General features: G+C 37.9%; 1 protein-coding gene across 3 annotated transcripts in view; it reads right to left on the bottom strand.

Moving 5' to 3' along the window:
* The window catches only part of ksr2 (kinase suppressor of ras 2), a 125,236-nt gene that overhangs the window by 92,075 nt on the left and 8,596 nt on the right, over positions 1 to 24,565 (bottom strand). For 2 of the 3 annotated variants that reach the window (XM_085476193.1, XM_085476192.1), the window contains exons 2-5: positions 19,831 to 19,971; positions 18,868 to 19,018; positions 3,429 to 3,464; positions 1,160 to 1,661 (exon numbers count right to left, since the gene is read on the bottom strand). In XM_085476193.1, coding sequence (XP_085332319.1) covers positions 1,160 to 1,661; positions 3,429 to 3,464; positions 18,868 to 19,018; positions 19,831 to 19,971 — 830 coding nt within the window. The remainder of the gene's footprint in view (positions 1 to 1,159; positions 1,662 to 3,428; positions 3,465 to 18,867; positions 19,019 to 19,830; positions 19,972 to 24,565) is intronic. The other variant, XM_085476194.1, reaches the window with a different exon arrangement.

Raw genomic sequence — 24,565 nt, forward strand, 5'->3', positions numbered from 1 at the left:
TTTAACACTCAGAGGTGTGGACCCATATAGACACTCTCCAGTGTTAATTTAACACTGGAGATTTTGCTGTGCACCTAAACATGATCTGACTGAGAGATTTCTGAAAAAATTAAAACGTACAGCTCTGCTATCACTTCCAACATACATGAAGACAGAAAACTAAACAGCAGTGATGTTTGTAGGGTTACTGAAATTGGACTAGCTGGTATATAATGATGTGCTACATGATCGCTCGCACACAGCTATGTTAGCATAACATAAACAGTGAAGCTGGAGGAATAATGCTAACTTTTTTCCACTCAATAAAAGTTAACGTGAGGGTTCCCGATGGTCAGGAACAAATGCAATCGCATGGCAGGATGCTGTAAACGGACCAAACTTCAGTCAAGAGAACAAGTGAGATAATCCATCCACAATACGAGGTTAGTCATTAATATACTGCAACAACATGGGAATATAGCAGCTGCGAGAGAATTCAACATTAATGAATCAATGGTACAGAAGTGGAGGAAGCAAGAAGAATGAGTTGAGTAAAATTTGACTTATCTGACTGTTTTGTTTCGCTTAATGTGCCTTATAATGCGGTGCGCCTTATGTATGAAAACAGTGCGTCTTCTAATCCAGTGCGCCTTATGGTCCGAAAAATACAGTGATTCATTCCATAAATGTGGTAATAATAACTCATAAAGGAATTGCCTATTTGTGTTTTAATCACAGATGGTTACATTTTGTTATTGTCTTTATGTTGTTTCTGCTACTTTCTTATTTTTATTAGGGTAAACTATAGTGTCTAAAGTAAAGTCACAGGCAAAAATTATATATTTAATAATACTTTCATTCAGTGGATTAACTTGACATAAATCAGCCCTTAATTGTTTATTGTTTAGTCACAGAATTCTTTAAATGATATTTAATCCTTGGTTCTAATGCCCAAAACTTCCATATAGAGGCTCATTTGCAAACATTCCAAAAAAACACTTTGGAATACATTAATAACATTTAATTTGTTTTTTCCCATGGTTTGGGAATGATAAACGTAAATACCAACTTCTGAAGCCTAGAAGTAAAATAACCTCTGTATTCACTCAAAAACACACACAGTGCTCCAAAATGGCTGCCACTATTTGCCATTAAAAATCCAGAGAAGCACAAAACTTACTTTGGTGTCTGTGTGTCATCCAAGCGGTTCCCCAGCTGGAACTCATGGGATTTGCTGCGGTGCAGAGCGGTGAAGCCTGGCAAAAGATGGATAAGTTTGCGGCTTGGCGGAGGTGGTGTTCCTGGGGCCTTCACCTTATTCCTTCGCCGCATGGGAGGAGTGCCAGGTGGGGTCATGGTGTTGACCACCAAATGAGTCCGAGGAGGGGTGTGACCAAAATGCCTCTGGCGGGGTGATGGGGGCAGGGAGCGATGACCAGAGTCCAAGGGAGGGAAGAGCCCTGAAGAGGGGCTGTCGACAGTGAGTCGATCGGCATACAAAGGGGGGGCCAGGGCCTGTGGGCTGTGGCACATGTGCTGGTTGTACTTGGACTGGACTTTGGGGCTTTGAGAGAGCTGGAACCGAATCCACTGACTGGCCTCTGGCTGGCACACCGGAGTGTTTTCTTTGCCAGATTCTGATGTGGGCCACTGAATGGACCAGTCCTGTTTGGTCTGGCTCCCTGTTGAAAGTCCACAAAGACAGAGACAAACATCTGGTTGTAACATGTTGCTAAAATACATTTTTCACAATTTTACAAAAATAACAAAATAACATATTTTAGCTGCACGTAGTGGTTTCAACTCATGCAAATAGTTTTGGTTTCGTTTGTCCAGGTGTGGAGATATCCGTCTACAATTCAATATCCACCTACAGTACTGTACGAAAGTCTTGAGCCGTCCCTCAATTCTTTATTTTTTGCTGGGAAAAAGTGGAATAGGTGCAGTGATTCATTGACTCATCCAACAACGAACATCAAAAGATATAAGGCAAAAACAGAGTTTGTACAAATAAAACAAGCTTCATGTTCATTCTTCAACCCAGCCTGAACTCTCTTAAGCAGTTAGTCTTCAGGAATAGTTCTCCAGGCTTCTTGAAGGACATTCAAAGCTCTTCTGTGGATGGTGACTGCTTTTTGCTCCACTCTCACACTTCTTCAGTAATGTTGAGCTCTGGGCTCTGGAGAGGCCAATCCATGTCTGATAATGTTCCATTGTGTGTATTTCTATCCAGGTATGCTTTTACTGCTTCGGCAGTATGTTTGGGATCACTGTTATGATGAAAAATAAAGCTGATATATAACAGCTCTAAGGCCATGTTCAGAAGGTACTGCATGTTGGCTCAAAATCTGAATGTACTTTCCGCATTCATAATTCCAAAAAACATTAAATACACCACTGGCTGAAACGCAGCCCCAAACCATGACAGAGTCTCCAACATGTTTATAGACGGCTGTAGACACTCACTCTTGTACCTCTTTCTTGACTCGCTCTGTACCTCTAACAATTTGAGTTAACGTGTTCAAATTCTGTTGCCACTGAACTGATGACTCTGTCAGGTCTTGTGCTTTCCTGGATTTTTTCCTATTTCCTTACATGACTGTATGTACTTTTGTGTACTTAAGTACAAGAACTTCGCTGAAAATGAGTGAAAAAAACAGCCAATTTAAAGATCTTCAAAAAAAAAAAAAAACCCTGAATAACTATAGCTTAAGACCATTCTTAAAAATCACTAAAAACTCCATGGAAAAAACAAAGGTTTGAGGGGTGACTCATGACTTTTGCATAGTACTGTGTGCAATATATTTTACATGGAATAATAAATGGAATTCTGTTCATGTTTCTCACAGCTTTGTAAAAGACTACCCATGAAAAACTAAAATGCAACATTGCTCTGCAAAACAAAAAATACTTACATTTTTTTTAAATGAACCCAAAACTAAAACTGTCTGTATATCAAGACACAACTTAGATTAAAGGAAGAAGTTATTTTTTTGTAATTTGAGCATTTTGCAATAAAATGGTGCAGTTAAACTAAGCACGTTCTTCGTGTGTGTGTAATACTAAAATATCCATAAGCATTTTTTGTCTTAATTGAAGCATTTGATGAAGTCCTAGGGCAAAGAATATATTTACAACAAGTTAACTGCATTAATCTGAGCAATGAAAAATACATTTTTTCCATTATCTGATGTGAGCACACGAGCAGCAGTGGTGTTCAAATATGCTGGCGTGGAGCAGATTAAGCATCGCTTGATGGAGGAAGAGAATGAGAAATGGAAAAGTGCTCAAGAACAGAACAGGGCAAAGCTGCATGAGTTAAAACACAAGCTGACTTTTACTAAAACTAAACTTTCAGCTGAATGACAGAGAAAGATCAACAGAGAAAAAAATACTTGAAAGTGAGCAGCCAAAATGAGTGTTTTTGAGTTCAGATGACAATACTTTACCTCCATTATTGTGCAATTTATCCTCCTCAAGTTGTTCTTCAGAAAGAAACAAAAAAGGAATGTGTTTATTGATCTGGAAGAGAAACGACTGAAATAGTGTGCAGTATTCTATCCGTCTATCTACACAACCAAATGCACAACCAAAAGGCTATTTAGAAAAACAAAACATAAAGTACAATTGATCTTGGGTACATCGAAGCAGATGCAGCATCTCATGCATGACTGAGTGTGCACAAACTTGACCTCACAGTTTTAAAAAAATGTTTTTGACCGTCAAGCCACCATTAATGCAAATTTTCTGTCAACAACCCCATACTCTCTTCTTTTTGTGTGCCTTTTTTTTTTTTCTTCCATCTGACATTGTCTCTAAGGAACTATAAGCAATGCAAATGCACACACTTTCACAATGGCAACATCAAATGAACCACGAAAATATCAGCAATAAAAAGTCCCAGAAGAATTGCAAAAGTTAGAGGAGGGTGGGGGCGATGGGGGTAGTGAGCAGCTTTTCTATAATGTTATGAAGAAGATGCTGGAAGAAATGATGAGTTATGGGAAGAGACAACTGAAGACACAAGAGTCCTGATATATGGCAAGTTTCAAGGGTGTCATTTTTTTTCTTTAAATATTTTCATTTGTTCTGCATCTGAGAATTTTTAATAGTTGCTAACACATCACCACCCTACAGAGAGCTGGTTCCACAGGAGAGGGATCTGGAAGATAAAGGCTCTTCCTCCTATTCAACTCTTAAATACCAGTACCCAAGAAACGGCAAGTAAACCAGCAGCGATCCAGAGTAAAAATCTGGTTAGATAAGATTTTTAGGGGTGAGTACAATAACCTCAGTTTTATCTAAATTTAGAAGCAGAAAAATTAGAGGTCATCCAGGTCCTCATGTCTTTAAGACATCCCTGCAGTTTAATAAATTGAGGTGTGTTATCTGGCTTCATAGATAGATAAAGTTAGATGTCATCTGCATAGCAGTGAAAATGTATGCTATGGCTTTTAATGACGGTATCAAAGGAAAGCATGTATGATGTAAAAAGAATAGGTCCCAGTACAGAACCCTATGGAGCTCTATAGTTAACCTTTGTGTGTGAAGAGTGTGTTAGATAGATATGATTCAAACCACAGCATCACTGTGCCTATAATCCCCATGGCGTTAATGCCGTTTCCCTATTGTAATGAGCTGTGAACCCTGATTGAAACTCCCCCCCCCCCAAAAAAACTCCCCTGCTAATGATTTGTTCGATGCTTTAATGATTACTTAGATGCTTTAATGATTACCAGTTGGTTTTTTTTATGGTTAAAACCTTATTTGTGAAAAAATTCATGAGGTCATTACTAGTTAACGTTAAAGGAATGGTTGGCTCAACTGTGCTCTGACCTTTTGTCAGCCTGGCTAAAGAGAAACCTGGAGTTGTTCTTTTTTCTTCAATCAATGATGAATAGTGAGATGTTCTGGCTTTACACATGGCTTTTTTATAGAGCAACAAACTATTTTTGTCACGGGAGTGGAACGGACTCAGGCGCAGACTGAGGTAGCACAGTTCAACGACACTTTATTAATCACACTGGTGCACTATATACACGTGAAGGGGGGGGAAACACCAGGGTCCCGGGGATCACTTGGCTGGGGAGACACACTTCTTCGCACTCGCTCTGCTCCTCGTCCAAACAGTCTCCACACAAGCAGCTCAGCTCACTCTCCTACTCACGGGGTCCAGGGGTCACAAAAGGGCTGATCCAGGTAAACCTGTTTACACAGACGAGGGTAAGTCGAAGGCAAACACGGGAACAGTAGAATCGCAAGGAAGCCAGGCAATACTAACGAGAGTTACTCAATATTCCAGCGACGAACAGCTCAGAGCCCCAGCCTTAAGAGCCAGAGAACTGCAATCCGCTCGAGATCAGCTGCAGGTACGTGGGCCAAGGGCAGGAGCCCAATCAGAGCTCCGCCCAGGCAGACAGGTAGGAGAGACAGAGTGAGAGAAAAACAACAAACACTTGTGGCCACACTGGGCTGGCCGGGGAGGCACAGGGACCATGACAATTTTACCAGGCTTAATGGAGATCTTCTAAAATAGTGAGACACCATTTCCTCTCCAGATTATGAGTTATCTGCTTTAAGGTGTGTGTTTGAGAATTATATGTTTGAAGGAAATTATATCTATAAACTTAGTTACACACTTTAAGAAACATCTGCTGTGGCGAAATTTATATCCCATTGCTGAGTAATCCATTATTGTAAATGTACATGTTATTAGGAAATGATCAGACAAAAGCAGATTTTCTGGGAATACTGTTAACTTTTCAGTTTCTATGCCATATCTCAGAACAAGATCTAGAGCGGGATTAAAGTTATGGGTGGCTTCTTTTAAATTTTGAAAGATGACTATCTAGATGGATGTTAAAATCACAGACAATAATGTGTTTATCTGAGCTGACCCCTAAATCAGATAAAAACTCTGAGAAATCAGATAAAAACTCTGAGTAAGCACCAGGTCAACAATACATAACAACAAATAAAACTGTTTTTTAAGTTTTCCAGTTACAGTGGACAAGGCTCAAAGTCAGGCTTTCAAATGAATTAAAACTCTGTCTGGGTCTTTGGTTGATTAATAAGTTAGAGTGAATGATTGTTGCCATGCCTCTGGTATGAAAACTTTTGGACCAAAAGTCCAGTTAATTACATTTTGAGCATGATTATCTTCTAGATTAGTGACCAACAGGTATTAAATCGCTGACCAATCAAATCGCTGTAAAATAGCTTCACCATTCGAGGAAAATCCCTTGGACTTCTGTGTATGGACAGCCGGAAAGTTTTTTAATAGCACCCAAAGTCTTTATGTTTCCCTAATGAACTTTGGTGATAAATATAGCTGAAACTGTTTTTTACTGTTAACTGTAAACAACTTTATAAAAATTGTATTGTTCTATAAAGATTCATCTTTGGTCCTAAAACAGGACACCTATATGTACTTGCTGATCTTACATCAAATTTACATTGAGACTAAGGAAACATTTGAATTCTGTTTTTTAGATTTATTGTTTTACTTTCTCTCAAACTGTTAAACACCACCAAAGCTGCAGGTGAAAAAAAACAAAACAATTTTCTCCTGTGTTTGAATGATAATACTGTGATATTGATACAGTAAGTCTGTTAAATAACCAGCCAGCCTTTTTTTTGGCTTTGAATGGGCTAGACTTTACTATAGTAGATCTTTAGCGGTCGTACTGAAGAAAACACATTCTTGCAGCACTTTTAACAGTAAACTGCTGCACACATTCATGCCACTGCTTTGTCTGCAGGAGCTGTGTTGGTGTTGCTTTCCATCTATATTATTTGTGTTATCTTTTCATATTTTTCATACAATATAGTTTTATCTTCTTCTGCAAAATCAGCTGATTTGATAAAAATATAGATCTACATTTGTATGGATTGGTCAGATGCCACCAGTGCCACTTCTTTCATGTTACCACGCACTGAGGTCCCTTTTTAGAAATATAACTACATGTCATGGAGAGGCGGATGGAAATAACAGTTATTGGTTGTATCTTGCTTGTTCACAATACAAAGTTCAAGGTTCTTTATTTGCCATTTGTGCATAAAACCCTCAGTCAAGGCAAATGGAATTCTTGTGTAGATCGCTCTCAGTCTGTATACTATAAACACAATAGCCATGTTACACATATATAGTTTTCTTTTTCACAGTTTCAGAGTTCTGACAATCCTTGCATAGACTGAATCAGTTCTAAAGATCTCTCTTTTACTTTTTATTGGTCAATATTTTTTTAGCCGTTGCGTGCTAAATCAAAAGAACTAAAATTCTGCACAGAAAAAATAACCTGGATTGTTACTGTTCTCGTTCATTCATAGTTATTTTAACCAATTAAACTGGAGATAACAGAAGGTAAAGGCTAAACAACCAGTAATATGAATATATATATATATAATAAATAATAATTTTATATTATATTTAAAAAAAACAGTGTCCCTGATTAGTTCCTGCTCTCTGGCTGACAATTATAATCAGGGAACCTGGTATTGTCTTGGTTGTCATAGAAACCAATTGGTTGTCAGCACTGCCTGGCACGTGGTTATGCATCTCCTGCACAGAATATGTTTCCGAGAACAATGGCAAATCCAAAACTATGATCAGAATATTTATCATGCTGTAGCTGCCTTTCTGCCCTCAGTGAGGCTGCCTGAAGATCACGCTTACATATATCTAAAGCCAGAATTCATAGCTGCAAAATCCTTTAGAAAGACAGGCTGTAAAGGAGTGCTCATCCACAGATGTTCCTCAATCATCCCTTCTTTATTAGCAGAAATAAAACCATGACAAGCCACTCAGAAGTGTAAAAATTCTGCTTGACCCAACATGAATAATCAAAGACCACCGATAGGTTTTATAGCTTACGGGTGAGAGACATTAGATAGCAGACTGGGGCTGATTGAAGGGTGTTTAATACCTTCGGACTGTCCAATTACCAAATAGGTAGCTTTTGGATATGCCAACATCGATGATTTAAATTACAATATTCCTTTTGGCAGTTATACTCTTGTGTAAGCCTGCCTCACTTAAAAAATACTTTTGACAGTGTTTATTAAGCTGATACCCAAGTGAAATTTCTCTGCATGAGAAGCAATGAACTTGAATCACACTAATAAAACTGTTGCTTCAAGTCCTGATTCAGTCCATGAAGCACACTAGTATCTTAGCAACAGCTTTAGCAAAATAGTAACAGGAGCTGACTGATGAATTTCTTGTTTCAGATCATCTCACCTAAGCAAAAGCCTGAGGCAAATCAAAAACAGCTCGCTGCTAAATTAGATGAAGAACACATACTGAGCGTAACCCCTTTGAGATCTGTGATTTAAGTTAATTTGTGTGTCTTGTGCTCGTTAGACAGTACATTTTTGAAGTTGCATTTCATGGAGAGTTTTGATATTAAAAATGCTCTTTATATAATATGTAATTAATAATTTAAATAACCCTAACTTCATGGGGCAAAAGGCATATCAACAAGACAATAACCTGCTGACATCAATGCTTTGCTATTCAATCGTTTTTCTGCTGAGGCTTTCTTCCAGTGCCCTTAAAACTGCATTATTTTATGGGTTTTTTATTATTTTATTACTAAACAAAACTATATTAACTGTGTGAAACTGTAAAATGATCAAAATATACTTTGAGCCACTTTTGATTCCCAATTGATGAAAATGAATTGATGATGATGATCTGAGCAATAAATCAGTGTCCAATTCTTAAGCCATCTTATAATATGAGAGACAGTCCTGGTTGATTTCTGCTTTCATTAGCTCTGAATGTCATAATGAGATCAGATATTCTCTTTCATTTGAGGCAAACAAAACCAGGGTAAGTTTTAAATGTGATTTGATTGGAAACTCTAAAGCTAATTAATAATTCTCTTCCTGGTTCTTTTGTTTTTACATGGTGCACATTCTCGCACTGTAATAATACTAAGGAGAGTATAGACTTATAAGTGCAGGTTGTTAGTGGCACTAGATGATAAGATTATACAGTGTGAGTAAAAAAATGTTTTACCATAGAATAAAAAGGGTTTTTTTTTTTTAAGAATTATAGCAATTTCTAGTACACGTGGCCCCATTTTCATGAGCTCAAAATTAACTGGACAAGCTTACTGGACAAATTTAAACTCAAGAATTGTCTTTGATATATGGATGAAAATCCCTAGCAATCCATGGACACCCCTAAATGCTCTGTTTCATTTCTTGAGATGCTGCTCTCTTCCCCTCATTCTGGTACAAGTCAATCTTGGTCCTTCAAATTATTTTTTCAAAACTGTGCAGGTCTTTTTCAATGCTTTCTGATAAAATCTGATCTTTTTCTTGGGTGGTCTTCTTGTTCTTTGCACCTTGTAGCAAACTATTTGTAATTACATTCATGAAGACATCTCTTGATTGTAGATTGTGATAGTAACAAGCCAGCCTCTTCAAGCATGTGCTTTACTTGGTTAGACGTTGTGAATAATTCTGTCATTATGCACTTTAGCTGTCTTCAATGGTCTTTCAGGCCTTTCACTGTTGTAGAGTTGGCCAGTTTATTATTTTTTAAGACTGTCTTATACTGTTGATTTGGCCACTGCTTTGATACATCTGACAGGTTTATTTTGTTTTATCAGCCTCTGACTCTTTATATCTTATATTTAAAATTCCAATGAAAAGCTACAGATTAAAGTCTTTAAATCAAGCTCAGATTTTGTTAATTGAACACTGCCAATCGGCCAGTGCTCATCAGACCCAATACCTGTCATGATGCTGGATCTGTAACCCAGTGGTTCAGTATTTGGACAGTTTGAATCTGGTTGAAGTTCTGAATTCTGAGTTTAGTTATACTCTGAGTGACTTATGTTTAGTTTTCTTGTGCTTACAAGCTCTGATTAGATCGTTTAGGTCCTTTTGCATTTCCACTTTTGATGTCTCTCTGTCTCCTTCCTGCGTTCTTTGTATTTGGTCTGTCATGTCTATCACGTAGGATAAGTTCTGTCTGAATGTTTATTCATCCGTGTTCCAGTCGTGTCTCTCACTAGATAACATAGATAACAAATTCCTAAAAGGTGTATGTAAATGCATAAAAAGACAAAAGGCTCTTCCATAAGATTCCATAACCTTCTCGGGTTTAAAAAAAAACAAACAAACAAAAAACAAAACTTTCTTTATGGTCAGGCCTTTAGTTTAATGAGCCCTTTCTGTGTTTCACCCCTTTTATTAGCAGATGTTGGCCATGTTTATGCATAACTTCAGATGTAATTCTGGAGCCACATCATCATCAATCTTCCATTCTCTGCTCTCACCTGAATAACCCTGCATCTCCACATCAACTGTCGAGAAACTGCAGTGATTAATGCAAATAGCACGCCCCAACACCATTAATGGTGCGAGCTTAACACGTGGCGAGGCTTTGAGAAATGCAGATAACAGCCTCATAATTGGACTAATTACCTCTAAATGTGTTGCTTCTTTAGGCTAAATGGCAATGAAATGCCACTGGGACAGTAGCTGGTCTATCTCACCGCCACTGTAAACAGGATTTGGTGAAAAGGGCAATGGCTGAGTTCAATATATGCAGTCTCCCTTTTTAATCTTGACTCTTTTGAATTGGGGGTTTGTGGATGTTCTTGCAGTGTAATCAGTGGGACTCAAAGTTAGAGTCTGCTAATTAGTTAACAGCCAATAGGGACCACCTATGGGTGTGCAGGAAGACAGGTGTTGGGGGTGGGGGGTTGCATCTTCTGGTCGCTTTCCTTTCCCGATGCGTCTGCTTTTTTTCTTCGCAACATGAAGACGCTTCTTCTTCACCTCCCGTTGTCATCACCTATGTCTCGCCCTAATTTTCTCTCCTGATATTGCACGCGCACCCCCATCCCCATACATACCCTCTTCACTTTCCTGTCCACCTCCGATTCCTTATCTCGCATCTTCTGTGCCTCCCTATCCACTGCTTTTACTCATCTCTTTTTCTTGCTGATGGCATTTGAAGCCAATTAGGTGTTTTTATGCATGTAAAGCTGTCTGAAGACAGGGCATGAGGACATTCCTTTCAGATGTCAAAGATTACAGAGAAAAAGCACAGAGGAAACCTGTCGTGCTGAGCAAAGATCAGCAGTATAGCTGCTCAACACAAGGACACGAATTCAAAAAAAAAATTCTTCACGTGTACGAGAGTTTGTGTGTGTGTGTGGACTTGTCTGGAGGGGTGGGCTGGATAATGTGTGTATATTGCAGCACAAACGACTGACCGGCTGCCTTCAAATTGTATGACTCATCCTCATTGCAGCTCGTGGACTGCAATCCCAAGAGCCAGTAGTGAAATATTCTATTAACTTGCATTAGTTTCCTTCCTTCAACACCACATTGCAGAGGAACATACATTCACTTGGTATGTTTTGTACTTGTCTGGTTATGTGATATATAAGCTGGCAAGACTGTAAAGTATATTAATGTCCGTGCCTGCCAATTTTAACATAATTCCTGATGACTCACAAACTGGAGCAACATATTTTTTTTTCTGCTTTCATTCATGGCAGTTGAATAAATATATATATTTATATGGATTTTTGCAACAGCCTACAGATTTTTAGAAGAAATATATAACTATTAAAAAACACGTAAGAGCATCCTCCACTTCTTGCCTCGTGTGCTAAATGTTCTCATGGGGCTCATTAACCCTTAAAAAGCTTTTGCATGTGCTCTATTTATACAGATGTTCTGACAAACAGGTACTTGCACAATACCATTAAAATACAGAAACAAATACAGATGCGCAAATGTGGCAGTGTTCTGAAGCTATGACACATCTCCTTCTCTCAGCTCGTATTCTCAGCAAGAATATGAAGAACGCTTGTGTAAAACCAGGTTTTTCTCTCAGCCCAAAGTGCCTCTCACCACTTTGTGTGGTAGTGGTGGTGGAGTTGCTGCTGCGCATTCACACATCTTTAGCTTGCCCCCCTGTTAGAGAGTCCATTAGTGGCTCTGTGTGGCCAGAGCTTGTCTTTGGAGAGCCAGGGAGAGGCAGTGGGGGAAGTGGAGGGAGGTGGAAGCAATGGACCAAATGAAAAAAAAGAAAAAGGCAAAGAAAAGAATGAGGATAAAATATGGAAGACAAAGGAAAAGATGTTGACGATATAAACAAAGATCATCTAAATCGTCATAATAGACTTCGGTCATGTGACATCTGGTGGGGAAATTTCTATCAGTGCTCAAAGATTTGCTCGGGTTTTCAGGTTTAGTGCTTCTGCTTTTGAAACTGGTATTACATTTTATATGAGAAAAATAAGACTGAACCTATCATACCATTTTTTAAAGTTATGCACCAATTTTATTTTCTCTGCTGAAATAATATTAGTCGGATAAAGTTAAATCAATGACATTCCTGGTTTCATTTTTTTAAGCTGTAAAAAAAAGAAAGAAAGAAAGAAAGAAAGAAAGAAAGAAAGAAAGAAAGAAAGAAAGAAAGAAAGAAAGAAAGAAAGAAAGAAAGAAAGAAAGAAAGAAAGAAAGAAAGAGCTACATCCAGATGAACAGAATCAACTTTTTGAGGTGTTTTTTGTTATCATTTAGTGGAACTCCCAGTTTTAGGTTTGTTTGGGTAAAACAAATAAAAAAAGTTGGAGACAAGTTTCCTGTGAAAGAGTTCCAAAACACAAAAAGAAAGGCCAGAAGAGATACTGATAAATCAGTGGGAAACACTATAATTATCCCAGCGACACCAGGGTGTTTTAGTCAAACTTTGTACAAACCATTTAAGACATTAAGGGGACTACTGGTACAAAGCAACACCCTCAGTAGAGAGGAGCAGCAGCTGTACTGAATACTTCATGTGTGACCAGACAAAGAAGACAGCCGACCTTCAATTAAGGATGTTTTCTGTTATGGCTTCGTTTGATTTTTATCAAAAGCAGGTTTTTATTCAAAGATTTCTCAAAGAAAGTAAATGTGTAAAAACATTGCTGAGCTTTATTTGTGTGTCCCCCCCCCCCCCCTTTTTTTTTTTAAATAATCAAATAATTGTTTATTTTTAGGACAGAAGATATTTGCAGCCAGACAAACATCTCCTGCCTGGCAATAGTCATCTTGTAATGGATGACACTAAACAAAGGTCAGGAATGGCTTTTCACACAGTGGACTAACACTTGGATCTATGCCATCTGTTTCAAAAGTATGTGTACTTTGTAGCCTTCATATGTACTTTTACACAGCTATTGTTAGGTTACACTATTCCCCAGTTATAACATTTTATGTGGAAATCGTCATTAAATTGTGTTATCATCAATGTTCCACATGTATCCTGGCTATGAATGCAGCCCAGCTTCCTCAACTTTTGCATTTATTCAAAATCAGATTGAAGGAAGTGTCATAGACAGTTATGACAAAGGTGAGTTGGTCTCCATGGTCTCCAGTGATGTTTAAAGCCTTGTCGGTGTGAACCGTGAAGGACTGAGGCATCGCTGAGTGGAACCCCCTGATGGATTCTGCCATCAGGCGGTTCCACTGCTCTGAAACTGGAGTTGACAGTCTTCAAGTAAAATATGTAATGGTCTACAGCACAAACTCTAGTTTTGGTGCCAAACTAAATGAAGAAAGAGTTCAAATCAAAGTCGGCATAAACATACCAAAAAGAAAAAGGCAAAAAAAATTGACATAGCTAATAAAAACTAATTTAAACACATAAAAACGAAGCAACATCTAGTAATGGGACTTTAAATGTAACACTCGGGAATCATGTGACACTGCAACCAGCTAATAGAAAACAACAGGCCAGAAAACACAAGTTACAATTTATCAGCCTTTATGGAAAATTCACGTGTTTTGCAGTGTGGTACAGCATAGGCATTACTGCTTGCTATGAGACGGGGTTGGCCTGTTTGCCTTTCTGGATATTATCTTTCCCGGTACCCAGTCGAACTGATGAGGGAAAAAGAGAAGTTTGAGAAGCACACAGGAAGGTGGGCAAGAGCAGCAGACTGACTGAAAAACAAGCAGAGAGCATGAATATTTCGAGAGGACAGCCGAGCACCAGCAGCCTAACAAAGAGCCTGATTTTCAGACTGTGCAGTAAAAGACCTGTTCGTCTGAATGTCAACAGCAACTGAATGTTACACCTCCTCTAATAAAACACTCTTTTAATGAAGTACAGTTTTGCTTAGGGCACACTGAAGTAAAACTACTCATCAAGTTAATTTGCTTAATTATTCAGCAGAGTCTTCTGTCTGAAAGGACATCTGTTACAAAACAGAGTGTGTGTGTGTGTGTGTGTGTGTGTGTGTGTGTGTGTGTGTGTGTGTGTGTGTGTGTGTGTGTGTGCGCGCGCGCGCGCGCGCGCGTGTATGTTCTTACTGGTATGTGGGTGTATGTGTGGCTCTGTGTGTGTGGCTCTGTGTGTGAGTGGGAGTCGAAGAGAACCAGATATGCTATGTTAACGGGTGTACTAAAGGTTGTTACTAAAACGTCCACCCTAATTTTAGTGATACTCTACTGCCCCCTTCTGGTTCAGCTGAATCATTGCAAAAGTCATAGTTATGACTGAAAACAAAATGTGGTCCGTTTATGCCATCTGGGGGCCAACCATGTAACAAACCAAACACACTTGTTGCATCACAGCACATACCTATGCATGTAATTCTGTTACCAACAGCCACATTTGATTTTAAAATTAATAAATAAATAAATAAATAAAAAGGGGGAAAAAAATATAGAATCAGTTTATATTACTGAGACAACTACAATTTTTACAAAATGTCTCTCCAAATTGGGAGATTAAAAAAATATTCTTTTAAAAATATCTTTATAATTTTAACCATAATTGCATAGATTTATCATTGTTAAAGGTATGTGAGGCCGCAGTAATAATGTAATGCACAAAATGAAATTTAATACAAGGGTTTGACTTTGAGATTTCATTTTTCTATTGCTCAGCTGGAGGCAATATGCTATCACAATATGCTCTGCTAAGAAATATGCACTTCCATTTCTAATAACAAATTAGAACAAGTGGATGAACCATGGGAACCAGTTCTTAAAAACAGCTATTTTAAACAAATGCATCAGTGCAGTAATTTTGCATATTTACCGACAGTGTATGATATGTTAATACCACAAAGCAATGATACACATCTGACTTCCTGTTTCATTTTTGACAGTCTGGCCCCGCTGAGAACAGAAAATAAAGACATAAGCATTTTACCAAATTAATGTTGCACATGACTAAAGGACAAGAACACACTGCTCTCTGTATTGATAATTTACAGGAATACCATATTGTTTATACATTTCAGAAAAATTGTTATTCTAAATATTTTGAGTCAGAATGTCTTATCATGTTATCTATCATATCTATCATGTCTTTCTGAAAACAGTTGTAAATGGTAAATGGCCTGTATTTGTATAACGCTTTACTAGTCCCTAAGGACTAAGGACCCAAAGCGCTTTACACATCCAGTCACACACACATTCACTCACTGGATGTAGCATAGAAGCAGGGATGGTGTTGTATTGTATATGTAGTGTTTTAGTTCATTGTGCTATGAATAAATTAAGAAGAGGCTGAGAGGAAAGGCAGATCTGTTGGTAGTGAACAAAAGAAAACAGCACCACCTATAGAAACAACAGCAATTTCACTAAATATATTGAGGCTTGAATGTCACTTCATAAGTGAGTTTACTTTTAATAAGTAATACGTTTCCCATTCACAAAAACAGCTTTTCATCATCACCCCATGAAACACCTCACTACCCAGGATATTAAGTTCAATACAAATAAACTAAATTAAAACGATATGTGAAAATGTATTATATTCAATGGAAATACTAATAAAAACTATACTTAAAAATGAAATAATACTGGGTGTTGGCAAAAATAAAAATAAAACATACAGTAAACCTTTCCATTGTTATTTAAGTGAAATTTGTCAACACAACCAATCTGAGGAAGCTTTGGTGAATATTTTTACTGTCTTAATAATGTTTGTATTATAATACCTGTTCTGACCTTCTTATGTTTTGCTGCTTGACAGTTAACATACAAAAACTAACGTTTGAAACTGATGACAACTGAAAATATGGAATGAAAGATTTAAAAAAATTAATGTGAAAATCTGTTTTGGAAAAAAATATATACAGTGGGGCAAAAAAGTATTTAGTCAGCCACCGATTGTGCAAGTTCCCCCACCTAAAATGATGACAGAGGTCAGTAATTTGCACCAGAGGTACACTTCAACTGTGAGAGACAGAATGTGAAAAAAAAATCCATGGATCCACATGGTAGGATTTGTAAAGAATTTATTTGTAAATCAGGGTGGAAAATAAGTATTTGGTCAATAACAAAAATACAACTCAATACTTTGTAACATAACCTTTGTTGGCAATAACAGAGGTCAAATGTTTACTATAGGTCTTTACCAGGTTTGCACACACAGTAGCTGGTATTTTGGCCCATTCCTCCATGCAGATCTTCTCGAGAGCAGTGATGTTTTGGGGCTGTCGCCGAGCAACACGGACTTTCAACTCCCGCCACAGATTTTCTATGGGGTTGAGGTCTGGAGACTGGCTAGGCCACTCCAGGACTTTCAAATGCTTCTTACAGAGCCACTCCTTTGTTGCCCGGGCGGTGTGTTTTGGATCATTGTCATGTTGGAAGACCCAGCCTCGTTTCATCTTCAAAGTTCTCACTGATGGAAGGAGGTTTTGGCTCAAAATCTCACGATACATGGCCCCATTCATTCTGTCCTTAACACGGATCAGTCGTCCTGTCCCCTTGGCAGAAAAACAGCCCCATAGCATGATGTTTCCACCCCCATGCTTCACAGTAGGTATGGTGTTCTTGGGATGCAACTCAGTATTCGTCTTCCTCCAAACACGACGAGTTGAGTGTATACCAAAAAGTTCTACTTTGGTTTCATCTGACCACATGACATTCTCCCAATCCTCTGCTGTATCATCCATGTGCTCTCTGGCAAACTTCAGACGGGCCTGGACATGCACTGGCTTCAGCAGCGGAACACGTCTGGCACTGCGGGATTTGATTCCCTGCCGTTGTAGTGTGTTACTGATGGTGACCTTTGTTACTTTGGTCCCAGCTCTCTGCAGGTCATTCACCAGGTCCCCCCGTGTGGTTCTGGGATCTTTGCTCACCGTTCTCATGATCATTTTGACCCCACGGGATGAGATCTTGCGTGGAGCCCCAGATGGAGGGAGATTATCAGTGGTCTTGTATGTCTTCCATTTTCTGATGATTGCTCCCACAGTTGATTTTTTCACACCAAGCTGCTTGCCTATTGTAGATTCACTCTTCCCAGTCTGGTGCAGGTCTACAATACTTTTCCTGGTGTCCTTCGAAAGCTCTTTGGTCTTGGCCATGGCGGAGTTTGGAGTCTGACTGTTTGAGGCTGTGGACAGGTGTCTTTTATACAGATGATGAGTTCAAACAGGTGCCATTCATACAGGTAACGAGTGGGGGACAGAAAAGCTTCTTACAGAAGACGTTACAGGTCTGTGAGAGCCAGAGATTTTCCTTGTTTGAGGTGACCAAATACTTATTTTCCACCCTAATTTACAAATAAATTCTTTACAAATCCTACCATGTGGATTCATGGATTTTTTTTTCACATTCTGTCTCTCACAGTTGAAGTGTACCTCTGGTGCAAATTACTGACCTCTGTCATCATTTTAAGTGGGGGAACTTGCACAATCGGTGGCTGACTAAATACTTTTTTGCCCCACTGTAAATGGGAAAAAATATAAAAACAAATCTTAAAAAACAACAACAACAACAAAAACTGTAACAGATTTTTTTTTTTATTCAGTGAATAAATGATTACAAATTACCATATTGTCTTATCTTTATCTCATGTAATTTGCAATCATTTAATTAATTCATTAAAATCTTTTAATATTTAACCCCATAAATCCTAAATGTCAGTAAAAGCATCAGAATTTTATGGTCAGCGTGAACAACATTTGCATTCTTTGGATAAATGTCCTCATCATTATCAGTCCAAAGTGAGATTTGAAAAAAATAACTCCTAATCTACACTGCAAATAAAAGCGTAAATTGCAGCCATGAGCCATTTAGTCAGCAAATGCTGATTATAATAACATTGCTCTAATAATTGTGCACAAAAGCTCTGGTTTGTCACTTCAGGCATTGCCCCTATCCTTGATAACCTTAAAAACAATGGGACCTCCAGGGTGGAACAGATTGACCTAATAACACCAGTATAGGTTTATAGATCAATATCAATAATTTTAGAAGTCAGCAATTCAGTACTGTAAGTGATATGTCGTAATTTGTGTAGTGAGAGCACATTAAAAGTAGTTTTTATTGATCTGTTATATGTCTGAGAAAAGTCATGAATTTACTGTAAAATCAGCAGTCTATTGTGAATGTGGACAAGTATTATTATGTATGTCACCCCCTCTCTATGTGCCTAACGCCCTCTATAATGCACGAGTTCCTAACAAACCAATCAACAAGCAATTCAACATAACTAAAGGTGAACATTTGCTCCCCAAGATGTATCATCCAACTCAAGCAAATCACAAATCAAGTTCTCCAGACAACTCCTTTTGTCTGGAAAACTGGAAAACAGAAATATATGCTCGGAGAGTATATAAAAAGAATATTTAATCTGGGTGTAGTTATAAAAGCTATAAAAGAAAAATTGAAATTTTTTAAAAATACCATATATTCAGTATGCACCCATACAGTCTGAACGCACTATAAGTGAACTTTCTTAGTGTGCACAGAAAATAATTCATAGTTTATTTCATTGGTTAGACACAAATATCCTAATTTCTAGTGAACACAAACAGTGATAACGTTATATAAAGATTAGTATTTTCCATGTGTGTGAGCGTATGAGCTCATCTGTGAGTGTTTTGAGTGGACTCTCACCGAGCTGGTGGGCCTTTCTGAGGCAGGAGAGGGAAGCGTTGAGACGGGCACACTCCTCTTCACTGGCACCAAACTTTTGCAGCAGCTCACACACCTGCTCCTCGCTCATCTCCAGCAAGCCCTCCAGGGTCACCTCACCTGGACTCATTTCCTATCAAATATACACATGCAACATGCATGCAGCTTAAAGACCACCACAAATACACATCTAGCTCAAAAACCTAGATATTTAGATATACATTTAATGGAATAAGTTACCGTAATAGATAATTTTCTTTATTATACAGTGTAACAACATTAAGGATGATCAGGATTTTCTATAATGAGGCCATCAAACTTACAAGTAATCCCTGTAAACCAAATCCTCATGAAACAATTGATCTATATCAGCTCAACATCAGTTGTTTCCACTCATGACTCTCCACGATGTCAATCACAGTGCATATGTTTATATGGACATCTCCGACACCGCACATACTGCTAAAACCTCCTGCTTAAAGCAATAAAGAAAGGGGCTAAAATAGTGCCAGTGGGTGAGCTGAGGTGATACACAAAGGCCCAGTATGAGATGCATAGAGACTCCACTAGTACACGAAAACTTCGAAACTCAGTGCTATGGCATTTACAGCATTTTAGTAAGCTTTTAGCCAGAGGGTGATATGAGCTGTCAGATTTCGCTCTCAGTCACCAGTATGGAAACCTCAACTGCTAAAAGCTACAATCTGATAGTGACAGTGAAATGTTTAAATGTTAAGTATAAAAACTTTATTCAAATCTGTACAAAACATTTTTTTTTTTTTAAATGAGAGAAGGCAGAAAAAGGCAATGTGTTAAAAAGTTCTTGGAACAGTTTGTCAAATACACAAATCAGAAAAATATCATCTGAAATTTTGACTTTGAAGCAATGATCATGAGATGTATTTTGAGTGTAAAAAATGGTTACTACGTGGTATCACGGCTTACCTGTGTGACCTCTTTCCTCAAGTTGACAATGCGGAACCAGTGGCCGAGGCGAGGAAAGTCCTCCAGCTCGGCACTGCGTTCCTCTAAGGCCACTTTGCACTTACAGGACAGCTGGCGGCTGAAGTACTTTACCAACTTCCCCTAGGAGGAAGAAAGACAAAAACAGTGAGACGATGCTTCTCCTGACCAAACTACTTTCACATTTTTAACATATCTACATACAAAAGTAATTCTCTGTGCTGAAAAAGTACGTTTCACCTCTCGGTTTCTCTTTCCTTTGTTTTCTATAAAATTCCTTTAAAACTAAAGCACAAATAAAACAATGGAAATTGTTTTAATATTACTCCGAAACCACTGGAAGAGTGGAACCTACCTCAGCTGTAATGGGTTAAAGGCAAGGTATATCCTGAACAGGTCAACAGTTTGTGTCAGTTTTGCAAAAATCCTGCCCGGTGTAGTGCTTTATAAAACAAAAGCAAACTTTACATTTTAAAAACAAATCATGTGTTTTTAAATCCTATTAAATAATCCTAATATGTTTAAATGTGCAGGAAAAAAAGATTTTAATTATATTTTTAGCCTGTTGTTGAAAAATCCCAGAAATCAAAGCAGTCACATAAGGTCATGCCAGTACCATAGTCATGGTAATATCCTATCAGTCAGTTAGGAAGAGCCTCTGGTGTCACAGAAATTCCAGGACAGCCTGGTTAATCAGCTCAGGCAAAGCAAATGAAACACTGTTTCATCATTTAACCCCTCTTCAACTCGCTGCTGAGTGATTATTGGTTGAAAGCTGTGATTATATCAGAAACCTCCTCTAAACTGAAAAATGGTGCTGATACAAAGACACATACAAGTGGGCAGATGCATGCAGGCTTTTCCTTTGTTAGAAGTCATTCTTCCTGCCACAGACACGTGGCTTGTTAGTGAAGGAGGATGTCATTTGCAAAAATAATAAATCATCAATTGGCGATAGCGCTGCAATAAATTGTAATAACTTTGCATGTGATGTTGTATATTTTTGTAAGACAACATACAGCAAAAAAAACAAAAAAATAATACAGTTCGTTTTTTTAAATTGTATAATTTAAATTGACTGTTTATCAAAATAGAAGTCTGCATTTTCTCCCTGTGCTTGTGTGGGATCTCTCCGGGTACTCCCGCTTCCTCCCACAGACCAAAGATATGTAATTGGTGGTGTTAGGTTAATTGGAGAATCTACATTGCCCATAAGTGTGAATGTGAGTGATTGTCTGCCTCTCTGTGTCAGGCTGGCGACCTGTCCGGGGTGTGCCCCACCTCTTGCCTTATGGTATCTGGGATGGGCTCCAGCCCCCCGCAACCCCGAAAAGGATAAGCGGAAGAGAATGGTTGGATGGATGTTTATCAAATTTATTTACAGTTTGATTCCAAGTGAATTCTGTAGCTCACTCTCACACCATAAATTTATATCAATATCTACACAAATCTAAATCTAAAATAGCTATAAATAAATAAGTAAATATTATACTGGTTGATTTTTAATTGTTACATTTTTAGCTGTGTAGTTTTTAGCCAATTTTACAGGTTCACCTAACATGTCAAATGCACCTGATGACAAACAGGTAGCTCTATTCACACCTTGCTCCTGATTTCATATTACGCCACTCAAAACCAGTGGTCAACACCAAACAGCCAACAAAGAAGTTGTGGCAATGTAAAGAACAGCAGTGCCAGTGTTATATTTGCCATGTCTGCCAGTATACCACAATCCACTTGGGTCCGAGTGACCTACAATTTGTCATCAAATGGTGAGCCAAAAGGCTCTGTGCAAACATTCACACACATAAAACACTATAACATGCTAACCACGTATATAGGCTCCAAGCAGGCTCTAAGCAAACTTGGGGGGGGGGGGGGGTTAAATAAATGCAGCTACTTGTCTGTGGTCTCATTAATCCAACTTACAGTAAATAACACTAAAAAGCAAAATTTTGACTGAACTATTCTATTTTTCTAAAAATGTTTTACAAATGCTCAATCAAGAAGCAGTTTTATATTTAAGAGCCTATGTATTTGCAAGTAAGCATAACATTTATTCAATACATTGGTGACAGTATTCACTTTAAAACATCCTTATTTACTTACTTATTATTAACTAAACTACACTGCTAAGTTGAGTGCTTGTCCAAATTAAAGCAGTTTACAGTCATGTATAAAGAGTGCCCTCTCCCTGCAGGGAACTCTACACTGAAAATATTATTTAACACAAGTTCACTCATGGGTCAGATGCAAGCATGTTATTTAGCGACAGCAAGAAATTTGCATCCATAGTGAGTTCCGTCTGTCATTTTGAAAGTTGTGTGATTTATCACAGTTAGATCACTACACTTTTATTTTAGCTGTGCACACAAATCTCTAAGATATACAGGCAACTATTCAAAAAGCTGGCTCTATAGTTTTGTGGTTTACTCGGGGTTTTTTTGGGGGGTTTTTTTGCTTTCTCTTTTCTTTTTTCCTTTCTTTTTTAAAAACCAGCAAAAATATAAATACATTTTTTCAAATGTAACAGCATAAAAGCGCAGTCGAAGGAAGCATTGCATAATTCTTGTAAAAAAAATCGGAATACATATTTGATAAACTATTTGTCAAATACATGCTTTTTCTTCATATATGACAGATATGTTCAAATGTTCTAATATTATTTCTGGTTTTCAATCAATTTTACATTAAAAAAATGAACAAAACAACATTCATTTAGATACTTAAAACTAAAGTTCTGTATAATATACTGGGATCATCTTATCACTAAGATGTAGCTGTTCTGGTGACTCCAAAAATACTACATATCAGGAAGTTACAGTGAAGTCGTGATATTGGGTATATGTCCATCATTTGCTACTTCCATGTTTCTGTTTAAAACAAAACCTAAACAAACATCTTATTTTTTTAGATGTGTAATATTTAAAATATTCAAAACACCTTTGCAGATTAATGAAATATCTGAAAATGGTTACCATCAGAATGTTTACATTTGGACTAATTACCAACAAATTACAATAAAAGTAATACCTCTGAAAAATATATTTCCAGTGTGATATGCACTCACCAGCCACTTTATTAAGTACACCCATTGAGTTGATCAATAACACAGACATTTATTCAGCCAATTACATGACAGCAGTGCATGTAGCCAAGCAGACATGGCCATGAATACTTGAAATTCAAACCGACCATCAGAATGGGCAAGAAAGCTGATTTAAATTATCTTGAATGTGGCATGATGTTGATGCCAGATGGGCTGTATAAGTATTTCAGAAAATGCTGTTCTACTGAGATATTCCCACACAATCATCTCTAGGGCTTACAGAGATAGATCTGAAGAAGAGGAAATATCATGTGAGTGTCAGTTCTTTAGGTGAAAATGCTTAAAGTGACAGAGGCCAGAGGAGAATGGTCAGACTGCTTCACGTTGACAGTAACGCAATAGAAACTCTAATAAACACCCAAATTAGGCAGAAGAGCATCTGTGAATCCACAAGAACATTGAAGCAGATGAGGTACAACAGCAGAAGACCACACTGGGTACCACTCTTATCAGGAGAAAGATGTTAGTAAGATGTTAAACCATCATGTCAATATGGACCAGATCTCTGAGGAATATTTCTTCCACCTTGTTGTATCTGTGCCTGAAGAGTTAGTGCAGTTCTGAGGGCAAAAGAGTCCAACCTCGTACTAGCAAGATGTAACTAAAGTGGCTAGTGACTGTTTGACCCACAAGTGATTTTTCCATTACCCAAGATGCTAAAAGTTGCAGAAGAAGTAGATCAATACATTCATCATTCACCAGTGTATGAATGTGAGAGTGAATGAATAGTGGTATTGTAAAGCGCTTTGGGTGCCTTGAAAAGCGCTATATAAATCCAATCCATTATTATTATTATTATTATTATTATTATTATTATTATTATTATTATTATTATATTCAACATTTTTATGATTTTAAAAAAATATGACAGTGTCACATATAGAAACATAAGACTCGGGGATATAAATCACCCTAATTGGTCACTTGAAGGTTAAAGGAAAGCGCAAAATAAAGAAAAGGATAATCATTTAGATGCAAACATCTCTGGAATGAGATATTTTCCCTCATTCCAGACTCTGCTGTGAGACACTTTGTTCTGACTCTATCGGGCTGCATAAAGCCTCACACCACTGAAAGCGGGACATACAAGCATCTTTGTTACTACGCAGTTTCGAGCTGAAACAGTGGGTGACGTGATGCTTGAAGACTTAAGGGTGATGCATGTAGATGGCCCCATTCCAAAAGTACACCTACAAAATGACTGCTAGAAATTAGAGAGTTCTGTCCTACATCAGTGCATACCAAAGTAGAAACCAGTGGAGGAGGGACCAGCAAGTCACCTCTGAATGCAGAAAACCCTACAGCAGCTGCCCACGGCTGCTAACACTGCCTGATAAAGAAACTGAACAGTCCACACTTACAAAGAAACACACATGTACCCTGGCTAAATCAGTTAATAGTTTACTGTATGTCAGAAAATATATCAATAAGTTGGTGAGCTTATTTTTGAACAACATACAGCAGCGTTAAGTAACCAATGAACATTATCCCATGTGTTGGAATCTTGAATGCGAGTTTGTTGAGCTGTCATTCATTTCCACTTTGACCTAGGCTGAGAAATTTCTGTGAATAATAGATGTATTATTTATTTATTTATTAATTATTGTT

The sequence above is a fragment of the Copadichromis virginalis genome, linkage group LG12 (genome assembly GCF_057382275.1).
Source record: "Copadichromis virginalis isolate Kocher_CV1m ecotype Utaka linkage group LG12, C_Virginalis_male_GT1.1, whole genome shotgun sequence".
In the NCBI taxonomy this organism is placed as follows: Eukaryota; Metazoa; Chordata; class Actinopteri; order Cichliformes; family Cichlidae; genus Copadichromis; species Copadichromis virginalis.